Source organism: Dasypus novemcinctus, chromosome 1, assembly GCF_030445035.2.
Source record: "Dasypus novemcinctus isolate mDasNov1 chromosome 1, mDasNov1.1.hap2, whole genome shotgun sequence".
In the NCBI taxonomy this organism is placed as follows: Eukaryota; Metazoa; Chordata; class Mammalia; order Cingulata; family Dasypodidae; genus Dasypus; species Dasypus novemcinctus.
The window spans coordinates 157,973,662-157,999,981 of NC_080673.1; the positions used below are offsets into that span (position 1 = coordinate 157,973,662).

The window sequence follows — 26,320 nt, forward strand, 5'->3', positions numbered from 1 at the left end:
GGTATAATACCAAAAATCAAATAAATGTGAAATAGCCATTAATGGAAGATTGAGGGAGTTTAAGACTTACAAAGACCAAATAGCAAAATGGCAGATGAAAATTCTGCATTCACTATCAGTAGTTACTTTAAATGTAAATGGTTTAAACTCTCCAAACAAAAAGCAAAAAGTAGAATGGATTAAGAAAACAGAACCCAAATATATGCTGTTTACAAGAGACTCAACTTAAATTCACAGACACAAGTAGGTTGAGAGTGAAAGAATAGAAAAAATATACTATGCAAATAGTAATCAAGAGAGCTGAGGTAGCTACATTAATATCAGTTAGAATAGACTTTAAGTTAAAAAAAAAATTGTTACAAGAGAAACTCTTCCAAAAAATTGAAGAAGGAATACTTCTTAACTCATTCTATGAAGCCAACACAACTTTACCCAAAGCTGGATTCAGACACCAGAAGAAAAGAAAATTAGAGATGAATAACCTTTATGAATATACATGTGAAATTCCTCAACAAAATACTACTAGCAAAACAGAACTGAACAGCACAGTAAAATAATTATAAACCTTGATCAACTGGGATTTATACTCGATATGCAAGGGTGATCAACATAAGAAAATTCATTAATATAATCCTCCACATTAATAGAGCAAAGGAAAAACACCACATGATCATCTCAATTGACACAGAAAAGGCTTTTGGCAAAATTTATCATCACTTCTTGATAAAAAACTTAGAAAACTCAGAATAGAAGGAAACTTCCTCAACATGATAAGGCACATACGTGAAAAACCTACAGCTAACAGCATACTCAATGGTGAAGGCTTGAAAGCTTTCCCTCTAAGATTAGGAACTAGGCAAGGATGTTCACTATCACCACTGTTATTCAGTATTGTACTAGAAGTAAGAAAAAGAAAACTCATCCAGATTGGAAAAGAAGAATTAAAACTTTCCCTATTTGCAAATGACACAATCCTATACATAGAAAATACTGAAAAATCCACAACAAAGCTACAAAAGCTAATAAAAGAATCCATCAAACTGGCAGGGTACATTATCAACATGCAAAAATCAGTAGAATTTTTAAAGACTAGTAATGAACAATTTGAAGAAGAAATCAAGAAAAAATTTATTTTACAATAGCAACTAAAAGATCAAATATTGAGGTATAAGTTTAACAAAATAAAGGACTTATATGCAGAAAATAACAAGATATTGCTAAAAGAAATCTAAGTAGACCTAATTAAGTGGAAATACAATCTGTGTTAATGGATTGGAAGATAAACTATTAGTAAGATGTCAATTCTACCCAAATTGATTTATAGATTCAAAGCAATCCCAATAAAATTATGGCACTGTCCCAAGGACAGATTTTAGACTAATGGAATCAAATTCAGAGCTCAGAAATAGGTGCTTACATGGTGGCCAACTGACCTTTGATAGGGGTGTTTGTTAAGTCCACTCAATGGGGAAAGAATAACCTCTTCAACATAGGTCCTGGGGAAAATAGATAGCCATATGCAAAAGAATGAAGGTAAATGCCTACCTCACATCATATGGAAAAATGAATACAAAATGGATCTAAATTCTAAATACAATAACCCAAACTAATAAAATCATAGAAGAAAACATAATGTAGTATCTTGAAGAGCTTATGCTAGGCAATAGTTTCTTAGATTTTACATCTAAAGCACCAGGAACAAATGAAAAAAATTAGAGAAGTGAGTCTTCAACATAGTTAAAAGTTTTTGTGCATCAAAGGACTTATTTATGAAAATAAAAAGATAACTTACAGAATGAGAGAAAATTCTTGGAAACCACATATCTGATAAGGGTTTAATATCCAGAATAGATAAAGAAATTCTTCAACTGAATGACAAAAGTAAAGCAATCCAATTAAAAATGGGCAAAAGAGTTTAAAAGATATTTCTCTGAAGAAGATATATGGCTAAAAAGTATATGAAAAGATGCTCAAATCATTAGCTGTTAGGGAAATGCAAATTCAACTACAATGAGTTACCATTTCATACCTTCTAGAATGTCTACTATGAAAAACATGGAAAATAACAAATGTTGCAGGGAATGTGGAAGAATAGTAACACTCATTCATTGTGGATGGAAATGTAAAATGGTGCAGTTGTTGTGGAAAACTGTTTGTTGGTTCCTTAGAAAGAAGAGTATAGAAATCCATATAACCAGGCAATCCCACTTCTAGGTATATACCCTGAAAATTGAAGACAGGGCCCCAAACATATATGTGCACACTGATGATCATAGTGCCATTATTCGCAATTGTGAAAAGATGGAAGCAACCCAAGTGTCCTTCTATAGATGAATGTATAAACAAAGTGCCATCCATAGATGAATGGAAAAACAAAGTGTGGTAAATGCATACAATGAAATATTATTCACCCAAAAAAGGAATGAAGTTCAGATACATAGGACAATATGGATGAATCTTGAAGACTTCATATTGAGTGAAGTTAGCCAGATGCAAAAGGACAGACATTGCATGAACTCACTGACATGAAATAATTAGAATAAGCAAATTCATAGAGTCAGAAACTAGAATATAGGTTATTAGGGGCTCTGAGGTGGGGATAGAAAATGGGGAATTACTGCTTAATTGGTGCAGAATTTTGGTTCGGGGTGATGGATAGGTTTTGTTAATGGATGGTGGTGATAGTCATACAACATTGTGGACATAATTAACAGCTGTGGGGAGCCGCCCGGAGCTACGTGCATTTGCGGTCTCCAGCAACATGGCGGTTTTCATAAGTACGCCTACTCCACCCCTGTGCTTCCGCCTTCTTTTTCCCCTTTCCCCAGTTTCCCGGGCAAAAAGTGTCGCGCCTGCGCAACAAGATGTTGAAGCCATGACCAGCATTGAAGACTCGCAACCTATAGCAAGTGGTGTAACAGCATTTTATTGCCTTATATGGAAGAGCCGCTTCATCAGCCTATCACCCCCTGCTAATACCCTCCCCTTAGTATATATTCTGATGCTCTACCCTCAGTAAACGGAGACTTGATCAGAATCCTGTCTTGTCTCTGTTTCTCTCGCCTCTTGTCCCCCAGTTCCCACTCCCTCTTTCAGGTGCCGGTTCGTTTGACCTGCGGGCCGGGTCAAACAGCACTGCATTTCATATTTGACTGGGTTAAAATGGGACATGTTACATTGTATATATGTTATGAGAATAAAAATTTTAAAAAGTTACAGAACTCTACAATACAATCAGTGAACCCTAATGTAAACTATGGACTATAGTTGGGTATAATTATATTATTGTTTCATCCATTGTAACAGTTACCTGCACTAATTCAAAGTGTTAATAGTAGGGTAAACTGTGTGAGTATAGGTATATGGAAACACTATTTATTTTCTGCACAATTTTTTTGTAAATTTATATTTCTCTAATAAATAGTAAATCAATAATAAATTCCTGATATATATATATACCTTATCTATATAGTATATATGTATAATATATATATATATATACCTTCAGTGGATTATAGCTTATGCACATTATTTAGCAATTATTTCCTGATTTGTGTTCTTCTCTAATTGTTTCATGGCTTCTTAACTAGGTTTCAAGCTAGAGAACAATTCTTAAAATGTTCCTGTATTACCCACATACTGGTCGCATAGCAGGTGTTCACTAATCTTTAAACCAGACTTCTGCAGGCAAGTTGGTTTCTGACTAACAAGCTGTGTGACTTTTACCTGAAAGTCACTGAACTTCATAGTATTTTGCTCTCTGAGAATGTTGACCTAAGTAATCTTCAGTGTCCCCTCTGGTTCCAAGATTCTGTCATATGTGCCTGTGCTCTCTACAAGGATTTTTGCTAGGCATGGATATTTTAGGATAGATCCAAGTTAATAAACCCTCCATAGATATGAATGCAACCAGTTGATCTATTTACTTCAAGGAGTGTTCATGAGAGGAAGGGCTTTGGCCTCAGGAAACTTGCTCATTTTTCCATTAAACAAAGATGAGGACTCATCCAGACACTCTGGTTCAGAATTTAAACTGAAAGAATAATTACCAATTACAAGTGGCCAATAAAAATGGTTTAGAAGGGTAGGGCCTTTTTGATTCTATAATTCCACAGATAGCAAGTGTTTATTCTAGTTCTTTTACTTTAAAAGATGTAGTGGATTGCTGTGAAAAGAGCCATAGGTTGAGAATTAAGACATAGGTCCCCAGGGTCCACAGGATGGAGGAATAGAGTATGGATTAGAGTGGACTTACTGATATTCTACTATGGAACTATTGTGATTAATAACGGAAGAAACTGTAGCATTGATGTGGAGAAAGTAGCCATGGTAGCTGCTGAGGGTAGGGAGAGGGAAGAAGAAGGACTTGGAGGTGTCTTGGGTGGTACTGCAGGGACAGATGCTGGACATTGTATATCCTCCCATGGCCCACTGGGTGGACCGGGGGAGAGTGTAAACTACAATGTAAACCATTACCCATGTGGTGCAGCAATGCTCCAAAATGTATTTACCAAATACAACGAATGTTCCATGATGATGAAAGAGGTTGTTGATTTGGGAGGAGTGGGGTGAGGGCGTGAGGGATATGTGGAAACCTCTTATATTTTTTGAATGGAACATTTAAAGAAAAATAGAGAAAAAAGAAGACATAGTTTCTAATCTAACAATTGGGCATTAATTAACTATGCAATTTATTGTTATTTTCTGAGTTTTTCATTAATAAAAAGAGAAAAATATCACATCTGATGGATGTTTTGTGAAGGTCAATCAAGATAATGCAAGAAAATACCTTTCAATAAGTACAAAATTCTATTCAAATGCTGTGAATTACTGTGATAATTTCCTGAGAACAAGGCCATTGGATTAGGACCAAAACAATGAGTCAAGAAATACTATTTGATGACTCAGTGGGTATTTTGGATTGCTTTTGTAGTGGAATTGGATGATTTTGCAAACTTGGTCATTAAGATGACTGAAGCAAACCAATACATTGACTCTTGTTATTTCCCAAATTTGCGATTGATTTTACAGCATATAAATTCTTCCCAGAATGCAAATTCAATAGAGTTGAGGACAAAGCCATACCAAATAGGTACAAGAAGGGCTTGGACTGTATCTTGTTCACTGCACATAAAAATATCACATCAGATCTATTCTGGAGTGGAAGCTGGGTGAATGACAAGGGCATAGGATTCTAGGTTGTAATTCAGTTAACTTACAAATAACGTGGCATGACTTTGACTTGTGTTAGCTTGCTTGCTTGCAACTTGGCATCACTATTTCAAGTATCATAAAAGAGAAAATGGAAATGAATTTAAATTTCTAAGAATTCCCTTGTTGGATTTAGAGTTTGCCAGAAAGGCTTATTGGTAACAGATTTGGAAAGTGGAGGAGGAAACTCTATTATTTTTTAGAGGCAGTTGCTGCCAGATGCATAGGTAGATGTAAGATTCTCAGGGACTTAGTGGGATCACACAGGGACCTCCCACTTTGCTGTGAAGTTTGAGATAGTTGGCGGGAACTTCCCAGAGATCCTGGAGTATTGCAATACCTTCTCTACTAGCACTTCAGGCTGATATTGTAGGAGTTGCTTTCTCTGACCTTCATTTCCCCAGCTTTTACAATTCTGTACATCAAGAATATAATTACTTTGAGTACATTGGAGTACATTGAGTTGCTTTTCTGTTTACCTACAGAATCTCAAATGTTATATTTGAGAATGTGAAGGTTCAGTTGAACACATTCATTTACATAAAGTTATAGTTGGCACCTTGGGGGAAAATGTAGGATTCTTTGAAACCATTTAGACACTACTTAGTTAACAGTGGCTTTTCAGCAGTTACAAATGCCCTTGAGACTTAAGAAAGACAATAAAGTTTTCCAAATTATCTTATATTGTTCTCTGGAGGAAACAAGTTCACTAAAAAAATGTCCTATAGTGGAAAGACAGGTTTTAAACTCATGCAGCTCATCATTTAATCTGGGCTCAGCTATTTCTAAGCCTGTTTATTTGGCAAATTCATTTTATTTCTCTTGCGTTTTCTAGTGGTTTGGATTTTGTCCCCCACGAAGATATGTTCAAATCCTAACCTGGGCTCGATTATATAAATGACAATGAGCAAGAATGTCATCCTGCAGGGGCTGCCACACAAGCTGAGTTCTGTGGGACAATAGGGTGAAACTTTGTTTCTCTAGTATTGGATGGTCCTCCTACTGCTTGAGCCATAACTCATACTACACAGGGTAGAGGTTTAACCTGCCCTCTGTTCAGAGGTACAGCATTCCAATCACATTTTACCTTGAGGACATTGGGGCAGGAAAAAGTCAGCTAAGCTTGTCAAAGCCAGTGAGATAACCTAATTCTACATACTCACTGGCAATGATGCTGTCCTGGAGTTATTGAGTAAATATTGTTAGGATTTCACATGTGTGGTTTATTTAAAGCAGACTCTGTTTACTCAGTGCAATCAGGGCTATGGGCTTGAGAGCACTGGGAGCAGACAGAACCTAACAATTCAGATTTTCTGGGTGTCTTGATGGCACTGAGCACACCTTCCAACACCTCAGTGCCTGGTTTTCCTATGTGAAGTATAGACAAGCCACTCTGGCCTCTCTTTCCTTGAGAAGTCTGAAATTACTGGATTTTCATGACTTCTCTTTCCCAAACAGTATGCACATGTGCTTGCACATACTTACCTCTCCAACCCTGTGCCTTGCTTGTCTTTTCTTCATCACACTTATTACTGCATATCATCCTCCTGCATTGTATTTTATATTGGTGACTTTGTTTTGGTTATTGACTTTACCTCAATATTGATTAGATATGTTTTGAACATTTTAAGACATTTATTGATACATATTGATAAAGCATAAATCCATCCAAAGTGCATAATCAATGGTATTTAGTATAATCACATAATTGTGCATTCATTACTTCAATCAGTTTTAGAGCATTTTCACTATTCCAAAAATAGTAATAATAATAATAAACAAACAAAATCTCATGACCCCTCAATCTCTGTTTACCTTGCTATACATAGCTGCTATTCTGTTTCCATCTATCTAGTTTATATCTATTTCTATTTTGTAAAACTGGTCATATATGCCATATCATACATATTCATATATTACATGAGGTTTCACTATGTTATACAACCCCATGTTACATTTTTTTGCTTTCCTTCTAGTAATATACATGATCTTAGACTTACCCTTTCAATCATACCCATATAACATACCCATATAACAGCTCTGCTAATCATAAACACTATGATGTGCTTTTACCATTTCTGTTCATTTCCAAAAATTTACAATGTTTTTACCAATTCTGCACAGATTAGCCCTCCGCTTTCCTTTCTCTACACTCATTCTATTTTCTGGTGACCTATATTTTAATTATTAACTCGATGAGTTTACACAATACATATAGTTCTTAACAGCACAGTCATACCGTATTTGTCTTTTGTGTCTAGTTTGCTTCACTCAAACAATGACCTTCGGGTTCAACCATGTTGTCATGTGCTTCATGACTTCATTTCTTCCTACAGCTACATAATATTCCCTTGTAAATATATACCACAATTTGTTTATCCATTCATCAGTTGATGGACACCTGGGTTGTTTTCATCTTTTAACAATTGTGCATAATGCTGCTTTGAACATCAGTGTGGAGATATCTGTTTATGTCAATGCTCTCAGTTCTTCTGGTTATATAACTAGCAATGGTATTGCCAGATCCCATGGCAAGTCTATATTCAACTTCTTTAGGAACTGCAAAACAACCTCCGCAGTGGTTGTAACATTCTACACTCCCACCAACAGAGAATAAGTGTTCCTATTTCTCCACATCCTCTCCAACCCTTGTAGTTTTCTGTTTTGTTAATAGTGGCCATTCTAATAGGTATCCCATTGAAGTTTTGATTTGCATTTCCCTAATTGCTAGTGATGTTGAACATTTTTTAATGTGTTTCTTTGCAATTTGTAGTTCTTCTTTGGCCAAATGTCTATTCAAACCTTTTGCCCATTTTTTAATCAGGCTGTCTTTTAATGTTCAGTTTTAGCATCTCTTTATATATTATTAGATATTAAACCCTTATTGGATATGTGATTTCCAAATATTATCTCCCTTTGGGTTGGCTGCCTTTTCATCCTTTTGACAAAGTCCTTTGATGTGCAAAAGTGTTTAATTTTGAGGAGGTTCCATTTATCTATTTTTTCTTTTGTTGCTCATGCTTTGGGTGTAAGATACAAGAAACCACCACTAACCCTAGGATCTTGAAGATATTTCCCTATATTTTATTCAAGTAGTTTTATGGTCCTGGTTTTTATGTTTAAGTCTCTGACACATTTTGCGTTGTTTCTTATACAGGGGATCCCTTTCATTCTTTTGGTTATGAATACTCAGCTCTCCCAGAACCATTTTTGAAGACACTGTTTTGTTCCAATAATGTGGACATGGCACTTTTGTCAAAAAAAAAAAAAAAGTTGGGGGAAATGGATGTGGCTCAAGCAATTGGGCTCCCATCTACCATATAGGAGGGCCAGGGTTTGATGTGCAGGGCCTCCTGGTGAGGGCAAGACGGCCCATGTGGCAAGCTGGCACGCGTGGAATGCTGGCCCACGTGGGAATGCTGCCCCGTGTGGCAGTGCCACCCTGTGCGGGAATGTCACCCAGGCAGGAAAGCCACCCTGGCGGGAAAGCCACCTTGTGCAGGAGAGCTGGCTGATGTGGAGAGCTGGCACAGCAAGATGATGCACCAAGAGACACAAAGGAGAGAAAATAAGAAGACATAGCAGAACAAGGAGTTGAGATGGTATAAGAGAGTAATTGCCTCTCTCCCACTCTGGAAGGTCCCAGGATTGGTTCCTGGAGCCTCCTAATAAGAACACAAGCAGACACAGAAGAACACATAGCGAATGGACACAGAGAGCAGACAAGAGGGGGAATAGGGGGAACAGGGTGGGGGGTGAAATTAAAAAAAAATAAATCTTAAAAAATAAAACAAAACAATTGGTCATGGGGGTAAGTGTCTACTTCTGGACTCTTAATTCTTTTCTACCGATCAATGCTTCTATATAATAATACCATGCAGTTTTGACCATTGTAGGTTTGTAATATGTTTCAAGGTCACACAATGAGAGTCCTCCCATGTTGTTGCTCTTTTTTAGGATATTTTTGGTTATTCAGGTGCCCTTTCCCTTCCAAATAAATTTCGTAATTGCCTTTTCTATTTTGTAAAGTAGGCTATGGAATTAAAAAAAATTATTTTAAATAAACTTTAGATTACATAAATATTATATAAAAAATATAAGGGATTCCCATATGCCCCATCTCCTCCCCTCCCACACTTTCCCACATCAACAACATCTCTCGTTACTATGGTACATTGGGTACAATTGATGAACACATAATGATGCATTGCTACTACCTATGAATTACAGTTTACATTACATTTTACACTCTGTACTGCACAACTCTGTAGGTTATGATAAAATATACAATGGCCTGTATCCATCATTGCAATGTTATGCAGAACAACTCCAATATCCCCAAAATGCCCCTATATTGCACCTATTCTTCCTTCTCCCATCCCTCAGAACCCCTGTGGCCACTGTCTTTATATTGATGAGTTCTTCCATTGCTGTTGGAATTTTGAATCATATTGCTTTGAATTTATAAATCAGTTTGGGTAGAACTGCCATTTTCATGATATTTAGTCTTCTAACCCATGAACATGGAATGTCTTTCCATTTGTTTAGGTCTTCATTAATTTCTTTTAGCATTGTTTTGTAGTTTTCTGAATACAGGTCCTTTACATTTTTGGTTCAATTGATTGCTAGCTATTTTAGTCTCTTTGTTGCTATTATAAATGTTATTTTTTTTCTGATTTCCTCCTCTTATTGTTCAATAGTACTGTTTAGAAACACTACTGATTTTTGGATGTTGATCTTGTATCCTGCCACTTTGCTAAACTCATTTATTAACTCAAGTAGCTTCGTTGTAGACATTTCAGAATTTTCTAAATATAGGATCATGTCATCCACAAATAGTTTTACTTCCTCTTTACCTATTTAGATGCCTTTTTTTTTTTTCCTTACCTAATTTTGCTAGCTAAAACTTCTAGTACAATGTTGAATAACAGTGCTGACAGTGGGCATCCTTGTCTTTTTCTCAATCTTAGAGGTAAAGCTTTCAGTCTTTCCCTACTGAGGGTGATGTTGGCTGTGGATTTTTCGTATCTGCCTTTTATCATGTTGAGTAACTTTCCTTCTATTCATATCTATCAAAGTGTTTTTATCAAGAAGAAATGCTGGATTTTGTTGAATGCTTTTCTGCATTGGTTGAGATGATCATGTGTTTTTTTCCTTTCAATTTGTTATGGTGGTGTATTACATTGATTTCCTGGTGTTGAACCACCCTTGAATATCAGTTATAAATCCACTTGGTCATAGTATAATTCTCTTAGTATGCTGTTGGATTCCACTTGCAAGTATTTTACTGAGAATTTTTGCATCTATATTCATTAGAGAGATTGGTCTGTAATTTTCTTTTCTTGTAATATCTTTATCTGGCTTTCTTGCCAATAACTGCAACACTTCCATAATATCAATTTCATACATATTACTCTCTGGTTACTACCTCTTTCCTATCTTTCCATCTAATTCTTCCTAGTATCCTAACTCCAGTACCCCATCAGACTGTCAGTATACTAATTTGCTACTATCATTCATCCTCCTCATATTCTTACTTCTCATTGGCCAAGCTTAAATTTCATGGTCAGTCATTATAATCACTTTGTTTTATACACCCTCATCTCCTTGTCTCCTATTCCTCTTCATAGCACTTGTATGGAAAAGTCCAACCCTGGTTAAATCCAGCATTCTACTTTTTCCAAATCTGAAGCTAAATGTGACTGGAGGAAAGAAGAAACATGCTCAGTGGCCTCACTTAACCTACTCAGTGCTGCTCAGTGAGCAGATCACATTCCCGGCCTATTCCCTCTTCTTACCTAGAGTACTATTTCATATCTTCTCTCTCCTCATGCCTCCACTACTTCCTTCCCCATGCTCATACCAAGTTGATCACTTTGCTACTTAATTCATTGAGAACACAGAGTAAATTAGGAGAGAATTTCCAAAAGATCTCACCTTCTTATCTACTCACTCAGCAGTATTTGTACCATTTAATTTTGCCTTCTCTCTGTTATTATGCATGAATTATTTGAGTTTTTTAAATGCTAGCCACCCCCACCCCATTTGTGTACCAGATCTCACCTCCTTTGTTTCATTCAAAGAAACCACATGCATTTCTCTATTTTTTCTCTCTCTTATTTTATCATTTTTCCCCTCTCGATTGGATATTTCCCACCAGCTAACAAACATGCTCTTATTGTATCCATCTTAAAAAAAAGAAATTGACCAAAGAGTTCTCCTGACTCCCATTCTCCCCTGGCTATCATTGAAATTGAGAAAAAAGGTAATTTTAAAAAAATATTGCTTATGTATGAAATTGTGTTCAAAGTAAAACTTTAAGGAGAATAACATTATGACCTGCTATTGCAGTAGTAGAAGGATACATTTCCTTCTTAACTTCACGGAACCTAGGAAGAACAGTTCATTTTATAATGACTACATATACTGTTCAGGAAATTGTGAACTTTAGCAAGCTAGACTTGACCCTTTGATTATGCTACTAGATGAAAGGGTTGAGGCAAATAATTAGGAGGATAACTGGGAGAGTATCCCTTTGCATTTCTTGGAGAAGACACTCATGAATACTTCCAATCTGAAATCATAGGAAAATTATGTAAAAATACACTCCCCTCTAAAGAAAAAGATATTGCTGTGGCATATATGCATGTGAATACTCAAAGAGATGAGGTAGGGATAAAAGAGACTATTGGCTGCAGCAGTAAGAATTAAGCTATACATGTAGAAAATCCATATAACTCACTAACTGGATATTGAACGCAGGTGACTTCTGAGAGCCCCATCAATATCACAATCAGGATGCAGGAGGGTAAAGGGAAGGCTGAGAATGAGGATCTGGATAATGGCTGAGATGCTGAAGCTAACATTTCATGAGAGACCCTTGGTGAGGAGATTAATTTAGTTAAAATGAGAACTATGCCAGGAAACACATATGTCCCTATTTGTGAAAATGTGCCTAAATTGACAAGAGGTGACTGCTATGTTGGTTTTAGTCTTTTGTGGACCCCAGGCATTATGTTCTTAAATTGAACCTATTGTGAAACTTTGATTAGACAGTTAAGGTCATTTGATAGATTGCTTCAGTAGGGTGTGGCCCAAGGTGGGTCTTAATCCTCTTACTGAAGTTCTTTATAAAAGGGGGAATAAAAGCTGCAGAGACAGGGAGAAACATCTAAGCCGAAATCAATGAACCCAGGAGAGAGAAAAGCCATAGACAGTGTAGCCCAGTGTTGAAACAAGGCCCAGAGGAGAGGGGAGAGATGAGTGGACACTGCTGTAGGCCTTATCACCCAGAGCTGAGCACAGGGAGAAAGTGAGCCTGGAGGTGAAGGCAGAGAGCAGCAGAGCCACCACTGTGGCTTGTCACATGGCATTAGTCCAGGATCTCCAGCAGGTAATCTTTGGTGAGACAGAATCTCTGATGATGCCTTGCTTTGGACATTTTCACAGCCTCAGAAATTACGTTTGTAACCTAATAAATTCTTATTGTAAAAGCTGACCCATTTCTGGTATATTGCCTTGACAGCCTTTAGCAAACTAAAACAGATACTTCTTCGGTTGACTCATTATTTACGTACAAAGGTGACTTTGTGATTCCACCCAGAAAGGATCTCCCAAAACCACAGGCGTTAAGATCACTGTGAAGATCAGAGTACAAGTCCCTTACATCATCATGAGACATGCTCAGAGCTATGACCCTGAATTATCAAGAGAGGATAGATGATTTTCAGATGCTTTATTGAGAAAGATTTGCATCAAGAAAATTTAAAATTAAGTATGGAAAATTTGTGTTCCTCAGAATGATTCCTTAAATCCCAGCCCACTCTATTGCTCAGGTCTATCTACTCCTTTTACTTAAAAACCCCTAGATTTATGGACACAGAATCAAGTAGAATCAAAACAGAATGTTTTCATTATTTTTCTGTCTTTAATAATAAGCACTATGTACAAAAAGTTCACCTAGTATTTTTAATGTGGGCTTATGAATTCAAATGACACACTACATTTATGGGAATCTCCCACATATAAAATAAATAAGCCATGAATGTTACATATGCAGGTACTTAACAAAATCTGAGCTGCTCAAGATTTAAGAGTTTGGGAGTTGTTCGGATAATCTGAAAATGACTTTCTGGCTCAGTTAGTCTAAAAACTCAAACTCTCGAATCAAGTGCTGAGCAAACAGTGTGACAAATGCCTTCAGCTAATTATTTAAATCACAGTAGGAGGCAAATGGGCAGGAAAGGTAGATTGAAGCACAGGTGAGGCAGGGTTTTACTTTCTCCAGTATTTTACTACTCAAAGTGTGGTCCGCAGCACCATCACTGAAGTAGAATCTATATTTTAACAAGGTCCCCTTCTAGACGGGAACTTTTCACAAGCACTATGGGGACTACATCAGACCAGTGATGAGTTTTCGCTGACAGTTCCTAAGGTGAGTACAGGCAACTGTCAGGCTCTATTAGTGAAGGTTCTTTGCCTGAAATATAGCTCTTCACAATCTGAGCACTGGGAATGCAATCAATTTGGAATCAGTGTAGTCATTTAGATTCTATGAGAAATCTGCTTTTTTTTACACAAATAAATACATTCAGCTAGCGCCTATATGAGAAGGTGTGGGGGGATGAAGATGAACACAAAAATTATTATATTATTTTTATGGTTGAGAGGAAAAAGCTGTGCTCAATTTTGGGTTAATAGCCTATTCCTGCAAAGCCTATTGCTATTCATTCAAGTGTAAATTTTAATGAGTTTTCTTTTGGACACAAGATAATGTTATGAAAGCAGCTGATGCCCAAGCCTCCCTTTCCCAAGTAGATAACTCCACTTCCCACAACATCATTATACAAATTAATATTACATTGATTCCATTCATATTCATACATGGTATAAATATCGGAGCTTTTTAGAGTAGCATCCTGTAACAACTTGGGTTATCTTCACATGGATCTGAATATTTAGTCGAGGCACTTACTTTCAACATAAGGCAGTGTTCATTGGTCTACCTATTTATTTATTTCATAAGGCATACTTTTTGGGGAAAAAAAAGGAAACTTCTCTCAGAAAAGATAAAGGAAAATATAGTGTAAAAGCTTTTCCTTTCAACATTTCAAGGATTTCTTTTTTGAAATTCATACTATTTTCTCTTCTTTGCTATACTTTCTTCTCTCATTTCTGTTTAGGGAACTGGGTCTGTTAGAAGAGAAGGTAAAGAAAAAGAGAGGAGCAAAAAAAAATCAAAGCATGACAGACTTAAAGCAGTGATTGTTAAACTTGGCTACATATTAAAATCACATGGGGAGCTTAAAAAAAAAGTTATGTCAGGAAGAATTTTCCCCAAATTCTTACTTTATTTGTCTGTACTGGGACCATGGTATCAAAAATTTTTAAAGCTTCCTTTTAAAATCTTTGGTCTTAAAGATAAGAATAAAGTGATTTAAGTGTGGAAGTTGATATCTAAGTGAAAAATAAATTATATGGGTCTTCACATAGTTCCTATGTCATCTAGGATGGTGCAAAAGTAATTGTGGTTTTTGCATTGTTGAAATTTGCCATTTTATATTGGAATACAGTCTTAAACAAAGTGATTATACATCATTTTAATGTACATTTCTCTATTTATTTTCTTGCTAATGACATTACTTGCTGTTTATTTTATATTTATTTTAGACTATGGAAATGATGTTAGGCAAAAAGCAAATTCAAGCAACTTTGTTATTTGAGTTCAAAATGGATTGTAAAGCAGCGGAGACAACTTGCAACATCAATAACACATTTGGCCAGAAACTGCTAATGAACATACAGTGCAGTGGTAGTTCAAAAGGTTTTGCAAAGGAGACGATAGCCTTGAAGATGAGGAGCATATGGATGGCCAACGGAAGTTGAGAAAGACAAAATTGAGAGCAATCATTGAAGCTGATCCTCTTAAAACTACATGAGAAGTTTTCAAAGAACTCAACGTCAACCATTTTACAATGGTTCAGGAGTTGAAGCAAATTGGAAAGGTGAGAAAGGTCAAAAAGTGGGTGCCTCATGAGCTGACCGAAAATAAAGAAATCGTCATTTTGAAGGGTCATCTTTTCTTATTCTATGCAAAAATAATGAACAATTTCTTTATCCAATTGTGATGTCTGATGAAAGTGGATTTTATACAAAAACCTGAGATGACCAGGTCAGTGGCTGGAACGAGAAGAAGCTCCAAAGCACTTCCCAAAAACAAACTTGCACCAAAAAAAGGTCATGGTCACTATTTGGTGGTCTGCTGCCAGTTGATTCACTGAATCCCAGTGAAACCATTACATCTGAGAAGTATACTCAGCAAATCAATGAGATGCACTGAAAACTGCAACACCTACAGCCAGCATCGGTCAACAGAAAGGGCCCAATTCTTCTCCACAACAATGCCAACCACATGTCGCACAACCAACACTTCAAAAGTTGAAAGAATTGGACTATGAAATTTTGCCTCATCCGCCATATTCACCTGACCTCTCACCAACTGACTACCACTTCTCAAGCATCTCAACAACTTTTTGCAGGGAAAATGCTTCCATAACCAGCCAGATGCAGAAAGAGTTCGTCGAATCCTGAAGAATGGATTTTTATGCTATATGAATAAACAAACTTATTTCTCATTGGCAACAATGTGTTGATTGTAATGGTTCCTATTTTGATTAATAAAGATGTGTTTGAGCCTAGTTATAATGATTTAAAATTCACGGTCTGAAATTGCAATTTCTTTTGTATGAACCTAATAATATGTAATGTGGTTCAAAGGAAAACACAAGTCAAGATCTCTCATGAATATATACTTATTTTCATGGTTATAGATGTTCATGCATGTCAATCACAAGTAATGAATGGACTTTGATATTATAGAACCATTGCAGTGTGAGGCATAGAACTAGACTAAAATGATTTGAGGAAACTGTCCTTAGCCATTTAGAAGAGAAAGGATTTCTGACTATTTTGTGATCTGTTACATTTATTGAAATGATCTGGTAAAATAATGGTTATTCTGAAATTATATTAATATTCAGTTTATTTGGCAAAAATGTCTAAAAAAATGCCTGCATATGACCTTGAATTGGGACCAATTCAGTAGAGAGGAGAAGGACCAATTAAAATCTGCTTTGTTCTTAAGAGTCCGCTTCCTGTCCAAATTGAGTACACTGGGAAACCATCTAACACACAGTGGGGATGCTAGAGAAAAGTGTTTTGTGAGGACAGTATGGAGTAATAGTTTTCTTAACATGTTATAATAAGGGCTAAGTCTTAGACTTTTAAGTCAGATTGCCTGAGTTCAAATCCCATCTGCACCATTAGAGTTATGTGACTTGAGGCAAATTACTTACCTCAAAGTTTTGATTTACTCTTCTGTGGAATTGGGGAGAACAGTAGACTCATGGTGAGATTCAACAGTAACATCTTTGTGAATTGCTTGGCCCACTGTACCTAATCAATCAACAAATCCTGGCCACCATTATTATCAAGTTTGGGTTGAGTCATGTCTCCCAGAAAAGGATATATCTGAACTGGATGTAAGATCTTTGAATATATGATTAGTTAAGATAAGGCCAAACTGGATTAGGGTGGGCCCTAACCCAAAGGACTGATGTCCTTATAAGAAGAGAAGAGGAGACAGCAGACAGATACAGGAGAGAAACCCATGTGAAGATGGAGATAGATGCATCTACAAGTCAAGGAATGCCAAAGGTTGGCATCAGAAGCTAGAGGAGCAAGGAAAGATTCTCCCCTACAGTTTTAAGAGGATGCATGGCCCTGGTAATGCCTTTATTTCAGATTTCTAGTCTCCAGACTGAGACAATAAATTTCTGTTCTAAGTCATTGAGCTAATGGCATTTTATTATGGCTGTGCCCTGAAACTAAGGCAGATGACAGGTGAACAAAAAAGTCCTCTGTTTAGCAAAATTGTCCAGTTCTATCAGAATAAAATCCCATTATAAAATGTGTTTTTAGGTGCTTTGTTAATACCTAAGACTTTATTTTAAAAAATGTGTTTATTTTATACTTCCTCTTGGAAAGTAAGTAGCAAAATAGCTATCCACTGAAACATCAAAGAGAGAAGAAATTTCCAGACATCTAAATTTGTCAGTAAATGATAGCCACATCAATCCACATAGCCACTTACCCTTGCATGAAAAATAAACTGTATAGGATAGAAGTGAACATCTACAAGCCTAACTTGTATAGTTGATTGCAAAACAAATTTTCCTAAAAGGAACACCATTCCCCACTGGCTTTTATTTTATAACTTAAATTATCAGACTTTTCAGAGGTAGTGCTTTTTCACAGGTTCAAAAAAGCAGCCTAGAAAAAGGGATAAATTAATTCAGAAAATATTCCTTTCCTTCCTACACCCACCCCTCTGCTCATTAAAAAAAGTTACAGGCACTAAAATTCATTAACATTTCTATGAACATAAATGTGAAATATTAATTTTCATTAAGTAGTCTAGTGAATACGGCAAAATCAAATTTATCTAAGGAGGTATCCAATGCTGCTAATTTCCTTGACAATGGGGACATAAAGCAAGGGAAGTTATGAATCATTCATGAAGTTCAATTTACTTCTGTTATTTTTGGTGTTTATCATCCATAAATAGAAAGTATGCAGTGTGTTATAGATGCTTTTAAAAAATTATTCCAGATCAGAACTAATAATTTGACATGCAGCAATAAAGTAAGAATGGTTCAAAGAGTTTTGGTTGTAATTGTCTTATATTTCATATTTTTCTGTTGAGTATGTGTTCTTATATTTATGACATTTTTCCTACATTCTAATTTCCTTTATAAATCAGCCAATATTTTAGACAAGCACATAAAGTAATTTACAGATGATGTAATTAATTTAAATACTCCCAGAATATTTTTAGAATTTAAGGCTGAAAAGGTGATATAATTCAACTGACCTCTCAATGAGGAATATCTTCTACATTTCCCATTAGTTGAAGTGTTTCTGTGGAAGGGGTAGTTTTTCCTTAAGCAGGGACTTCTCTAATGAATGGGTACTTCTGCTCATTGGAAAGTATTTCTCTTAAATTCTAAATCTACCTTCTTGCAATTTTAACCCACCTGTCTGCTTTGTTGCTCTGTATCAATAGTTCTTACTTTTAGAACACAGAGCCATTTGCAATTGCCACTTAAGAAATGTAGTTGAATTAATTTGAACAGGTTCAAATATAGCCCTCTAAGTAATACATATATTTCCTCTAGTATGGCTGTCATGCCTCCCTAAAATTGGTCACTTCCTTGGGTACCAGATAATTTCCACATAATCTCCTTCTCAGTGAAGTTATTTTAATAGGACCTCAGGAACTGGACATGATTCTCCAGATGTAGCTGTATGAGAACAGAATTTTTTAGAACTATTTATGTCCCACATCTGGACACACTTATTTTTATTTTATTTCCAGGTGTTAATCTAACACGCTGCATAAATAAAAGTTAACATTTAAATTCTACAAATCTCATGTTTTCTTAGAGAATTTTCCACATTAAGGTAAGCTATATGATTAGGTGGACATCTTTTTCTTCTAATTGCAGTTTTTCTTGGCAGAAAAATAATTTCATTTTTGGGAATGATCAAACATAACATGCTTTACATTCTGTATACTTTTACTATCATGACATTTAAATCAACATAGACAATATTCATAGACTAAGAGATGGATTATGTAGATAGATGGTTCATTTTCTGGATCCTCTAACTGAACAATTAAGACAATGCCTAGCTTAAAAGTTGCCAAAGCATCTTTAAAAAAAATTTTCAGCAAGAAACCAGTGCAAAAATAACCAGGTATTATCACTAAAAGTTACCATTGTTTGATAATTTTGTTGCGATTCAGGTAGGCAGGACGTAGACACTTAACTACTCACTGATGGTGAAGCCAAAAAAATTCGTAGAGGTTCATTACATTTTACAGCCTATCAAAATTCTTAATTAAAATGCTAAGTTTTCTACTATCTGGCTCTTGGTTAACACATTTACAATCTTAAATTTTTGACGTATTCTTAAAGCGTGAACAAAAAATTATTTAAACAAAAGACTATTTTATTGTAGGTAATAAATCCATGCAAAAATAACATTATACTTTTCTTTTGAAATTCAAAAGACTTGAAGAGTTAGTTCTGAGCCAAGAAATTTAGCATACATCAATCCACAAACATTTATTATTAGTTACTAGGGTAGGTCTTAAATATTGGGTGGTGAAGAAAATAATGATTGCTTTCCACATGGAGTATATTGTCCATAGGGGGAGAGAGACAATAAACAAGGAAACACACAAATACTATGAAGTGCTATATGCAAAACAAACAGAGCATTGTAAAACAGAATAAGTAGAGATTCCAAATTTTGATTGGATTCTCAGAACAGACTCTTACTGGAGGGAAAATCTTAGGTAAGAACTGAAAGATAAGAAGAAAGCCACAGGATTCATGGCAGGAAAAGCATTTCAGCCAGAAGGAGAATGGTGATGGTCTGCAGGAAACCGAAAAAGCCAAAGACACTGAGATTTAGTGTCATAAGCAAGGGTAAGATGATTTCTGTTGAGATTGGAGACCTGAAGGGAGGACAGGTCACACAGGAGCGTGGAGGTCAAATTAAGAAGTTTGGACAGTTTTCTAGGTGCCATGGGAAGTCTGAATAATTTTAAGCAGAGAACTAATGACCAATTTACATCTTGCCAACATCTCTCTGGCTACTGGGAAAAGAATGATCTGGAGAGAGTCAAGAGTAAAGTAAGGAGATCAATTAAAAAACTCCTGGGAGCAAATGTGGCTCAAGCAGTTGGGCGCCTACCATGGGAGGTCCCGGTTCCCTTCCTGGTGGCTCCTGAAAAACAAACAAACAAAAAACAACAAGCAAAACAAATGATAAAACCAACTCAGGGAAGCCGATGTGGCTCAGTGGTTGAATGCCAGCTTCCTACATGTGAGGTCCCAGGTTCAATCCCTGGCCCCTGCTACCTCAAAGAAAAAAGACTCCTATCTAAGTTTAAGGAAGAAATAGTGATGGCTTGGAGAAGACTGGTGACAGAGGGGCTGGAGAGAAGTGGAAACCTTGCAGAATATTCACAGGTAGAATGAATGGTACTTGACAATAAATTGGAGGTATGGGATGTGAAGGAGACAGAGATGCCAACAATTAACACGATGACTCAGGGTGGATGGTGAGATTAAAGAGACTGGAAAAGAAACTGACTTGGAAGGGGAGAATCAAGAATTATGTTTTGAGCAAATTACATTTCAGATGCCTGTAAAATATCAAATTGGGTTTGTTAAGAAATGATTTATGCACGCTGATCTGGGGCTCATAAGAGAGAACTGCAGCAGAGGTATAAATTTGGGAATTCCTAGAATAAAGATGGTATGTAAAGACAAGCCATTTGTGACTTTTTTGAGATTTTCAGTGAGTGTGGCTGGGCATGTTCCAAATCACAGCAGATTAAAGAATTTGAGGCAATAGACAGTAGATACAGACCATTCTTTCAAGTGGTTTGGAGAAAAAAAAGAAGTAGAAAGATTAAAATGCTTAAGGGGAATGTAGAGGTAGAATGGAAGTATTTAAGATGAAGAGATTTCAGCTTGCTTTGTGGGTTGTAAAAAAGAGCTAGTAGGTGAGACTGAGCAGGGGTAGAAGTATGTAAGCACGTGAGAAAACCAATTCTCAAAAGAAAGAGAAAGGGTTCCAAACACGAGGTGGGGTGCAGGGTCAGCCTCTGAAAGGAATGGAAGCATCAGTTCCTCTGAATTTCAGAGAGTAACTCAAAATGGTGAATGCGGTCACCCCTCGGGCTGAAGTGTGGTTTGCTGGCCTGGCAGGGGAGCGGCCGCGGCAGGCCAAGCCGCTGCCCCCATAATAGGGTGGCTGGTCGGACTCACCGCCACCCCTGAAGGGAGCTCGGCATGGGCGCAGAGTGCCCTTGGGTCTCCCCTTCTTGGCAGCCATGCTTCCGCTGCCGCCCCTCCTCCCGGATGGCGCCACACGATGCCTGTGGGGCGGCACCCTTCTTCTTCCTTCTCCCTGCGCAGGCGCAGGGCGGAAAATTCCAGTCTGCCCTTTTCCCCTCCCCCCGACAGCAGCAACAGCCAGGCGTGGGCGGGAAACTCAAGTCTGCCCTCCACCCCAGCAACAGCAGCCACCAATCCCTAAACCCTGCCCCTTCCCCCAGCAACAGCGACAGCCAATCCCTAACCACCCCTCCCCCCCCCCCCCCCCCCCCCCCGTCCAGTACCGCCCACTGACCTTTCGCCTGCAACCAATCAGAGCAGGGCGTGGCTTCGACCAGTCAGCCTTCCCCAGCCCCTATAAAACTGTTGCCTCTCCCTCAATAAAGTGGACTTGCGTGTTTACCTTGTCTCCGCGGTAGTTCTTCTGCCATGCGCCCTCCAGTCCTGAGAGCCCCCGACAAGGGCCTGGCCTCCCTTGTCCCCAGTTCGTCGCCGGCTTCGCCGGGCGACCCCGTCAGCCGAACCGTGCAACCCCTTGTGAGACCGATCCCTCTTCTGCTGCCAGACCGACCCCTTGTCCCAAGTGGGACCAACCCCTCGTCCCAAGCGGGACCGACCCCTCGTCTGCAGCCAGACCCCACCTCTACTGACCGAGCAAGCCGCCGCAGGTGAAGACAAGGAAATTTAGAGGGAAAGGGTGGGAACACTGAGAGATCTCAGACCTGAAATGACTTCTACTTTTTTGGTATAGTGAGAAGTTACACTGTCTGCTGAAAGTAAAAAGGTAAGATGAAGACTGAGATTTTCTTCAATTGCTGAGTCAGAGAATGGGAAAAATCTCCTCTATGATTATAATATAATACCAACTGCTTTCCATATCTCTGTGAGGTTGTAGCTATGAAATGGGCACTTGATAGCTTTATTGATACCAAACTGAAGTCTCTTTTATACTAAATTCCTTGATTGATTTATCTATGTGTTATTAACAAATTGTATCGCATCCCAGGGCTATGAAGCTATTAATCTGCTCCAAGTTCAAGTAAATTTTCAGTTTAACAAGTAGTTCATATGGGATTTGAATTCAGGCAATCTGACTTAAAAGTCTTTATAGCATTTCCAGTTTTACTTGATTGGATGATATTAAAGAAAAACAAAATATCTTTAATTTGCCTCAAGGATCTAATCAAGGAAAAAAAAAACTTTCCCCAAGCCTTGGGGCTATGATAAGAGGGCATACAAACTAGTGCACTTTGTAAGGTAAACAAAATTTCTACTCTGGTGGTCAGAAAAGTATGATTGGTTCAATCTTACATCAGTGGAATAATTACTTCGTCATTCTTATTTCCAAACTGGCACTGGAGACTAGAGTTTCTCATTGGTAATCACTTGAAAGCTCTTGATAAATTGTCAATTCAAAGAAAGCTGTTTCAGCAAATAATGCAACACGTGTTTCTTCATGAAGAATTAAAAAAATGGAGGAATAACTGATTCAGTATTGATTAATACTTAGCAACATATTGATTATATGCTTAGGTGGAAATAAGCAAGGCTCATTCAAACTCCATATTAGTGGCATAGTTTACTTCACTGATTAAAATTGTTACTTCTTAGATTTAAGATCCCTTTATATTAGTTTATCTATTGTGGAGAAGGGATAAACTTTAATTAAAATATTAAGGCTAAGCAATGTTGTGATGTGAGGCTTTTCCTCTTCCCCCCACCTCCCAACCCCCATCCCCTTTTAGGGTAACGTCATCAATGGCATGGCCTGTTTGGTTTCCTATATCCTCTCTCTGCAGGGCAATCACTTTACACTGGCCTAAAAACCAAGTTCTGCTTTAGGTTCTTTAGGGCTCTTACCAGGATCAACTCCAGGAAATAAAGAATAGTCTCTGGGTGATTCAGGATCCTCAAACTAGCAGAGAGTGGTTTCAATTGGTTGTTACACTGCTTATCACTGATGATCTGCTCCCTTACTTAAAGCTGACTGCAGCATTCTAAGATGGAAATTAGATTACCTGGGTTTGAATTCCCATTCCACCACTCTTCTTGCCCTGTGGTCCTAGGTAAGCTATTTTACTTCTCTGAGTCTCAGAGACATCTGTGAAATGTGGTTAGTAGTAGTTATGTTACAGAGATGTTATGTAACGCCTGGCACTGGCAAGTAGAAGACACTTACTAGATAGTAATTCCATGGTTCTTCCCTTTTCCTCCTTTTTGTCTTCATAGCTACCTCATTAACTCAATTCTTTTAGCTCTGAGCTTCCACTTCGTTTTAGGTAAATATCTTTAGGGATTGGAGTCCCATGACCTGCTATGGGATCATTTTGAAATTGGTCTTCATATGCTTGCACCCCTACATATTAGCTGACTTCATAGTACCTGTTACTATGCCCATCCAGACAACTTGTTGCAGCTTACTGGACTGCTCAGAGGCTTATCATTTGCCTGGATTACCACCTCTTGCCTGTCTCCATAATTTATGGTTACTCTAGACTATCTGAATGTCTGAGATTTCTCCAACTCTGTCCTACTCCAAGTTATGTCTAAGTTTTGGTTTAGTTATCCTTTTCTGATTTTGGTCATTATGTGTTTGATAAATTGATGTTAAAGTCATGTATTTTTAAAATATGAATAAAGAAACTTGCCCACTTAAGGAAAAAAGTTTACCTATTGCAATAGAAAAACTAGATATACATTATAAAATAAAATATGTATTTAAAGAATGCTGATAATTTTAGCACTTGCAGTTTATAATGAAGAATTATTTCACATACTAGTCAAAATTCATTACTCCTTTAGGTAAATGATGTAAGTCCTAAGATCTTTGAATTTCCAGAGGTTGTTATGCCTTAGTACTGTCCAGCAGAACCCAAGATACAAAAAAATTCAAATGGAAAAGAGGTCAAGAGCAAAAGGAACCTATATGTATAAGCAACTCATGAATTACCCTTTTCTTACCATATCAGTTTCAAAAGCAAATGGTTTACTTGTTTAAATGTATGCTTTGATTATAGAATGTTATTATTCAGTAATAAATGATTGGGTTCCTATTTCATTTCTATGGTTTGAATTCACTGGTCCTTAATATTTAAACCAAGTCACCATTAATGCACTCATATACTAGCACCTTTCAATACATAGTAGCAGTTTTTGATATGGTTCATGAACTCCAAAAATTGATATTGGATTATATTTGTAAACTGGTCCATAAATGGGCATGATTAAATTATGATTAGGGCTTTCATTTGGCCATGTCAGTAGGGTGTTGAGTCCCTGCCCCTTGGTGGATATGGATTCATAGATAAAAGACATGGCAAAGGACAGAGTTGGAGTTTTGATGCTAGAATCTTGAGCTGGAGCTCTGGAAAGTAAGCACTCAGAGGAGCTTGGTTGTAAGGAAAGAGAAGCAAGCCCCAGGAAGAAAGGAACCCAGGAAGTATGGGCCCTGGCAGATGTTGCCAGTCATCTTGCTCCAACACGTGGCAACAGATTTTGGTAAGGGATGTAACTTATACTTTTTGGCCTGGTAACTGTAAACTTCTACCCCAAATAAATACCGTTCATGAAAACCAGCCAGTTTCTGGTATTTTGCATCAGTGCCCCATTGGCTGACTAATACGATATACCAAATTCCTTATATAATAAACTTTAAAATTAAAATATTAACTAAAGAATAGCTCATGAATTTTCTTGTTGTTTATCCACTGTTCTTGTGGTAATATATTAATGTCTACATCTATAGCTATGTATACATGGAAATATTACCTTTAATAATAATACAGTGTCACTTGGAATTTTCCCATTTTCCTTAACATTTTTGATGTTTAGATCTGGAAAATATTTTAGATAGTCTAAATAAATATCTGTTGATTTATCACATATAGAAAGTGGTATTGTAAAGCTCTGAATTCATATCTGCACCTCTCTGTGTCCCTGAAAAATCAGGAAATTACCTAAGCCTGGTGCACGATTAATGGGCTCAAATGACTACAAGTTAATGGCTGAGAAGACGTGACATGAAGATAGTCAATCAGATTAAATCTCAGTGACTGAGATATTCAAATTGTTAAGAAAGCAATCAATGAAAAACAGCCCAAGAGAACAAACCAAAATCAATCACAAGACCTGAAAAATATCAAGTCTTTGACCAAAAACACAACCCGTGAGTACTCCATCATCTTGTTTCTTTCCATGAGGAAAGATGTATGCACACAAGACTCTACAATAGCTTTTTTTTCCCCCTAAAAGATATTAAGTTATAATACTCCAGGTGGACAGAACATAGAACCAAAAACAATCTCACAAAGTTTTTTCATATTAAAATGTTTCTTATGAGTACACCTTGGCATTGGAAGACCTTGGGAGAAACTCAGCTTGGACAAGAAGAAAACACAAGTAGTTCATATACTTTCAAGTTAAATAGTAGAATATTCCTAATTTTTCAAAAAGATTCATTCAAATGACCCTTGAGCAGCCAACACAGGGGAATATCTCATTATGAACCCCTTGCAAAGTTGGCAGGGTAGTGATGCTAGAAATATCCTAGGACCAGCACAAGGTTGATTTCAATCAGATTAAGCAGTTTAATCCAAACATCCTTTTTTTCTCATTCCCTGTCCAAGTAACTCACAACTTTCTATCTCCAGAGTGCAGTTTTGCTCATCCAGAGGATATCTTCGCAGATCCATCATGCATGCAGCTGTGGTTGTGATCCTGTCAGTGTGAGAGAGACAAAGGACAGCAGCATAAGGATGGTGACATTTCATTTCTGGGTTGTCCAGCCCTGAATCATGTTTATCAGTTGGCAGAAATGAGACATCAAAATTTTGCATTCAAAAATGTTGGAGGCAGGCAGATTGGATCGAATCTTACTTTGCCACTTAATAGCCTTTGAGATTGGACTGGTTAATTATCTCCGTGTGCTCCCGTTCCCTCATGTATCAAAACACCTATGGCTTGGTTTGCTGTGAGTAGTAGAAAAACATACTGTGTGCAAAGCTGATAGCCAAGTGCCCTGTACTTAGCAAGAGCTGCACAAATGTTGATCACTATTATAGCTATTATTACCCCATGACTTTCCTATATTTATTGGCATCCTAGGACGCCAATATCTGCAGCTTGATGAGTAGGAG

At 37.2% G+C, this 26,320-nt stretch overlaps 1 protein-coding gene across 1 annotated transcript in view; it reads right to left on the reverse strand.

Annotated features, from left to right (window-relative positions):
- Positions 1-26,320, reverse strand: part of GABRB1 (gamma-aminobutyric acid type A receptor subunit beta1) — a 454,973-nt gene that overhangs the window by 82,304 nt on the left and 346,349 nt on the right. Inside the window, exon 5 of the mRNA XM_058299086.2 lies at positions 25,819-25,901. Within this exon, the coding sequence (XP_058155069.1) occupies positions 25,819-25,901 (83 nt within the window). The remainder of the gene's footprint in view (positions 1-25,818; positions 25,902-26,320) is intronic.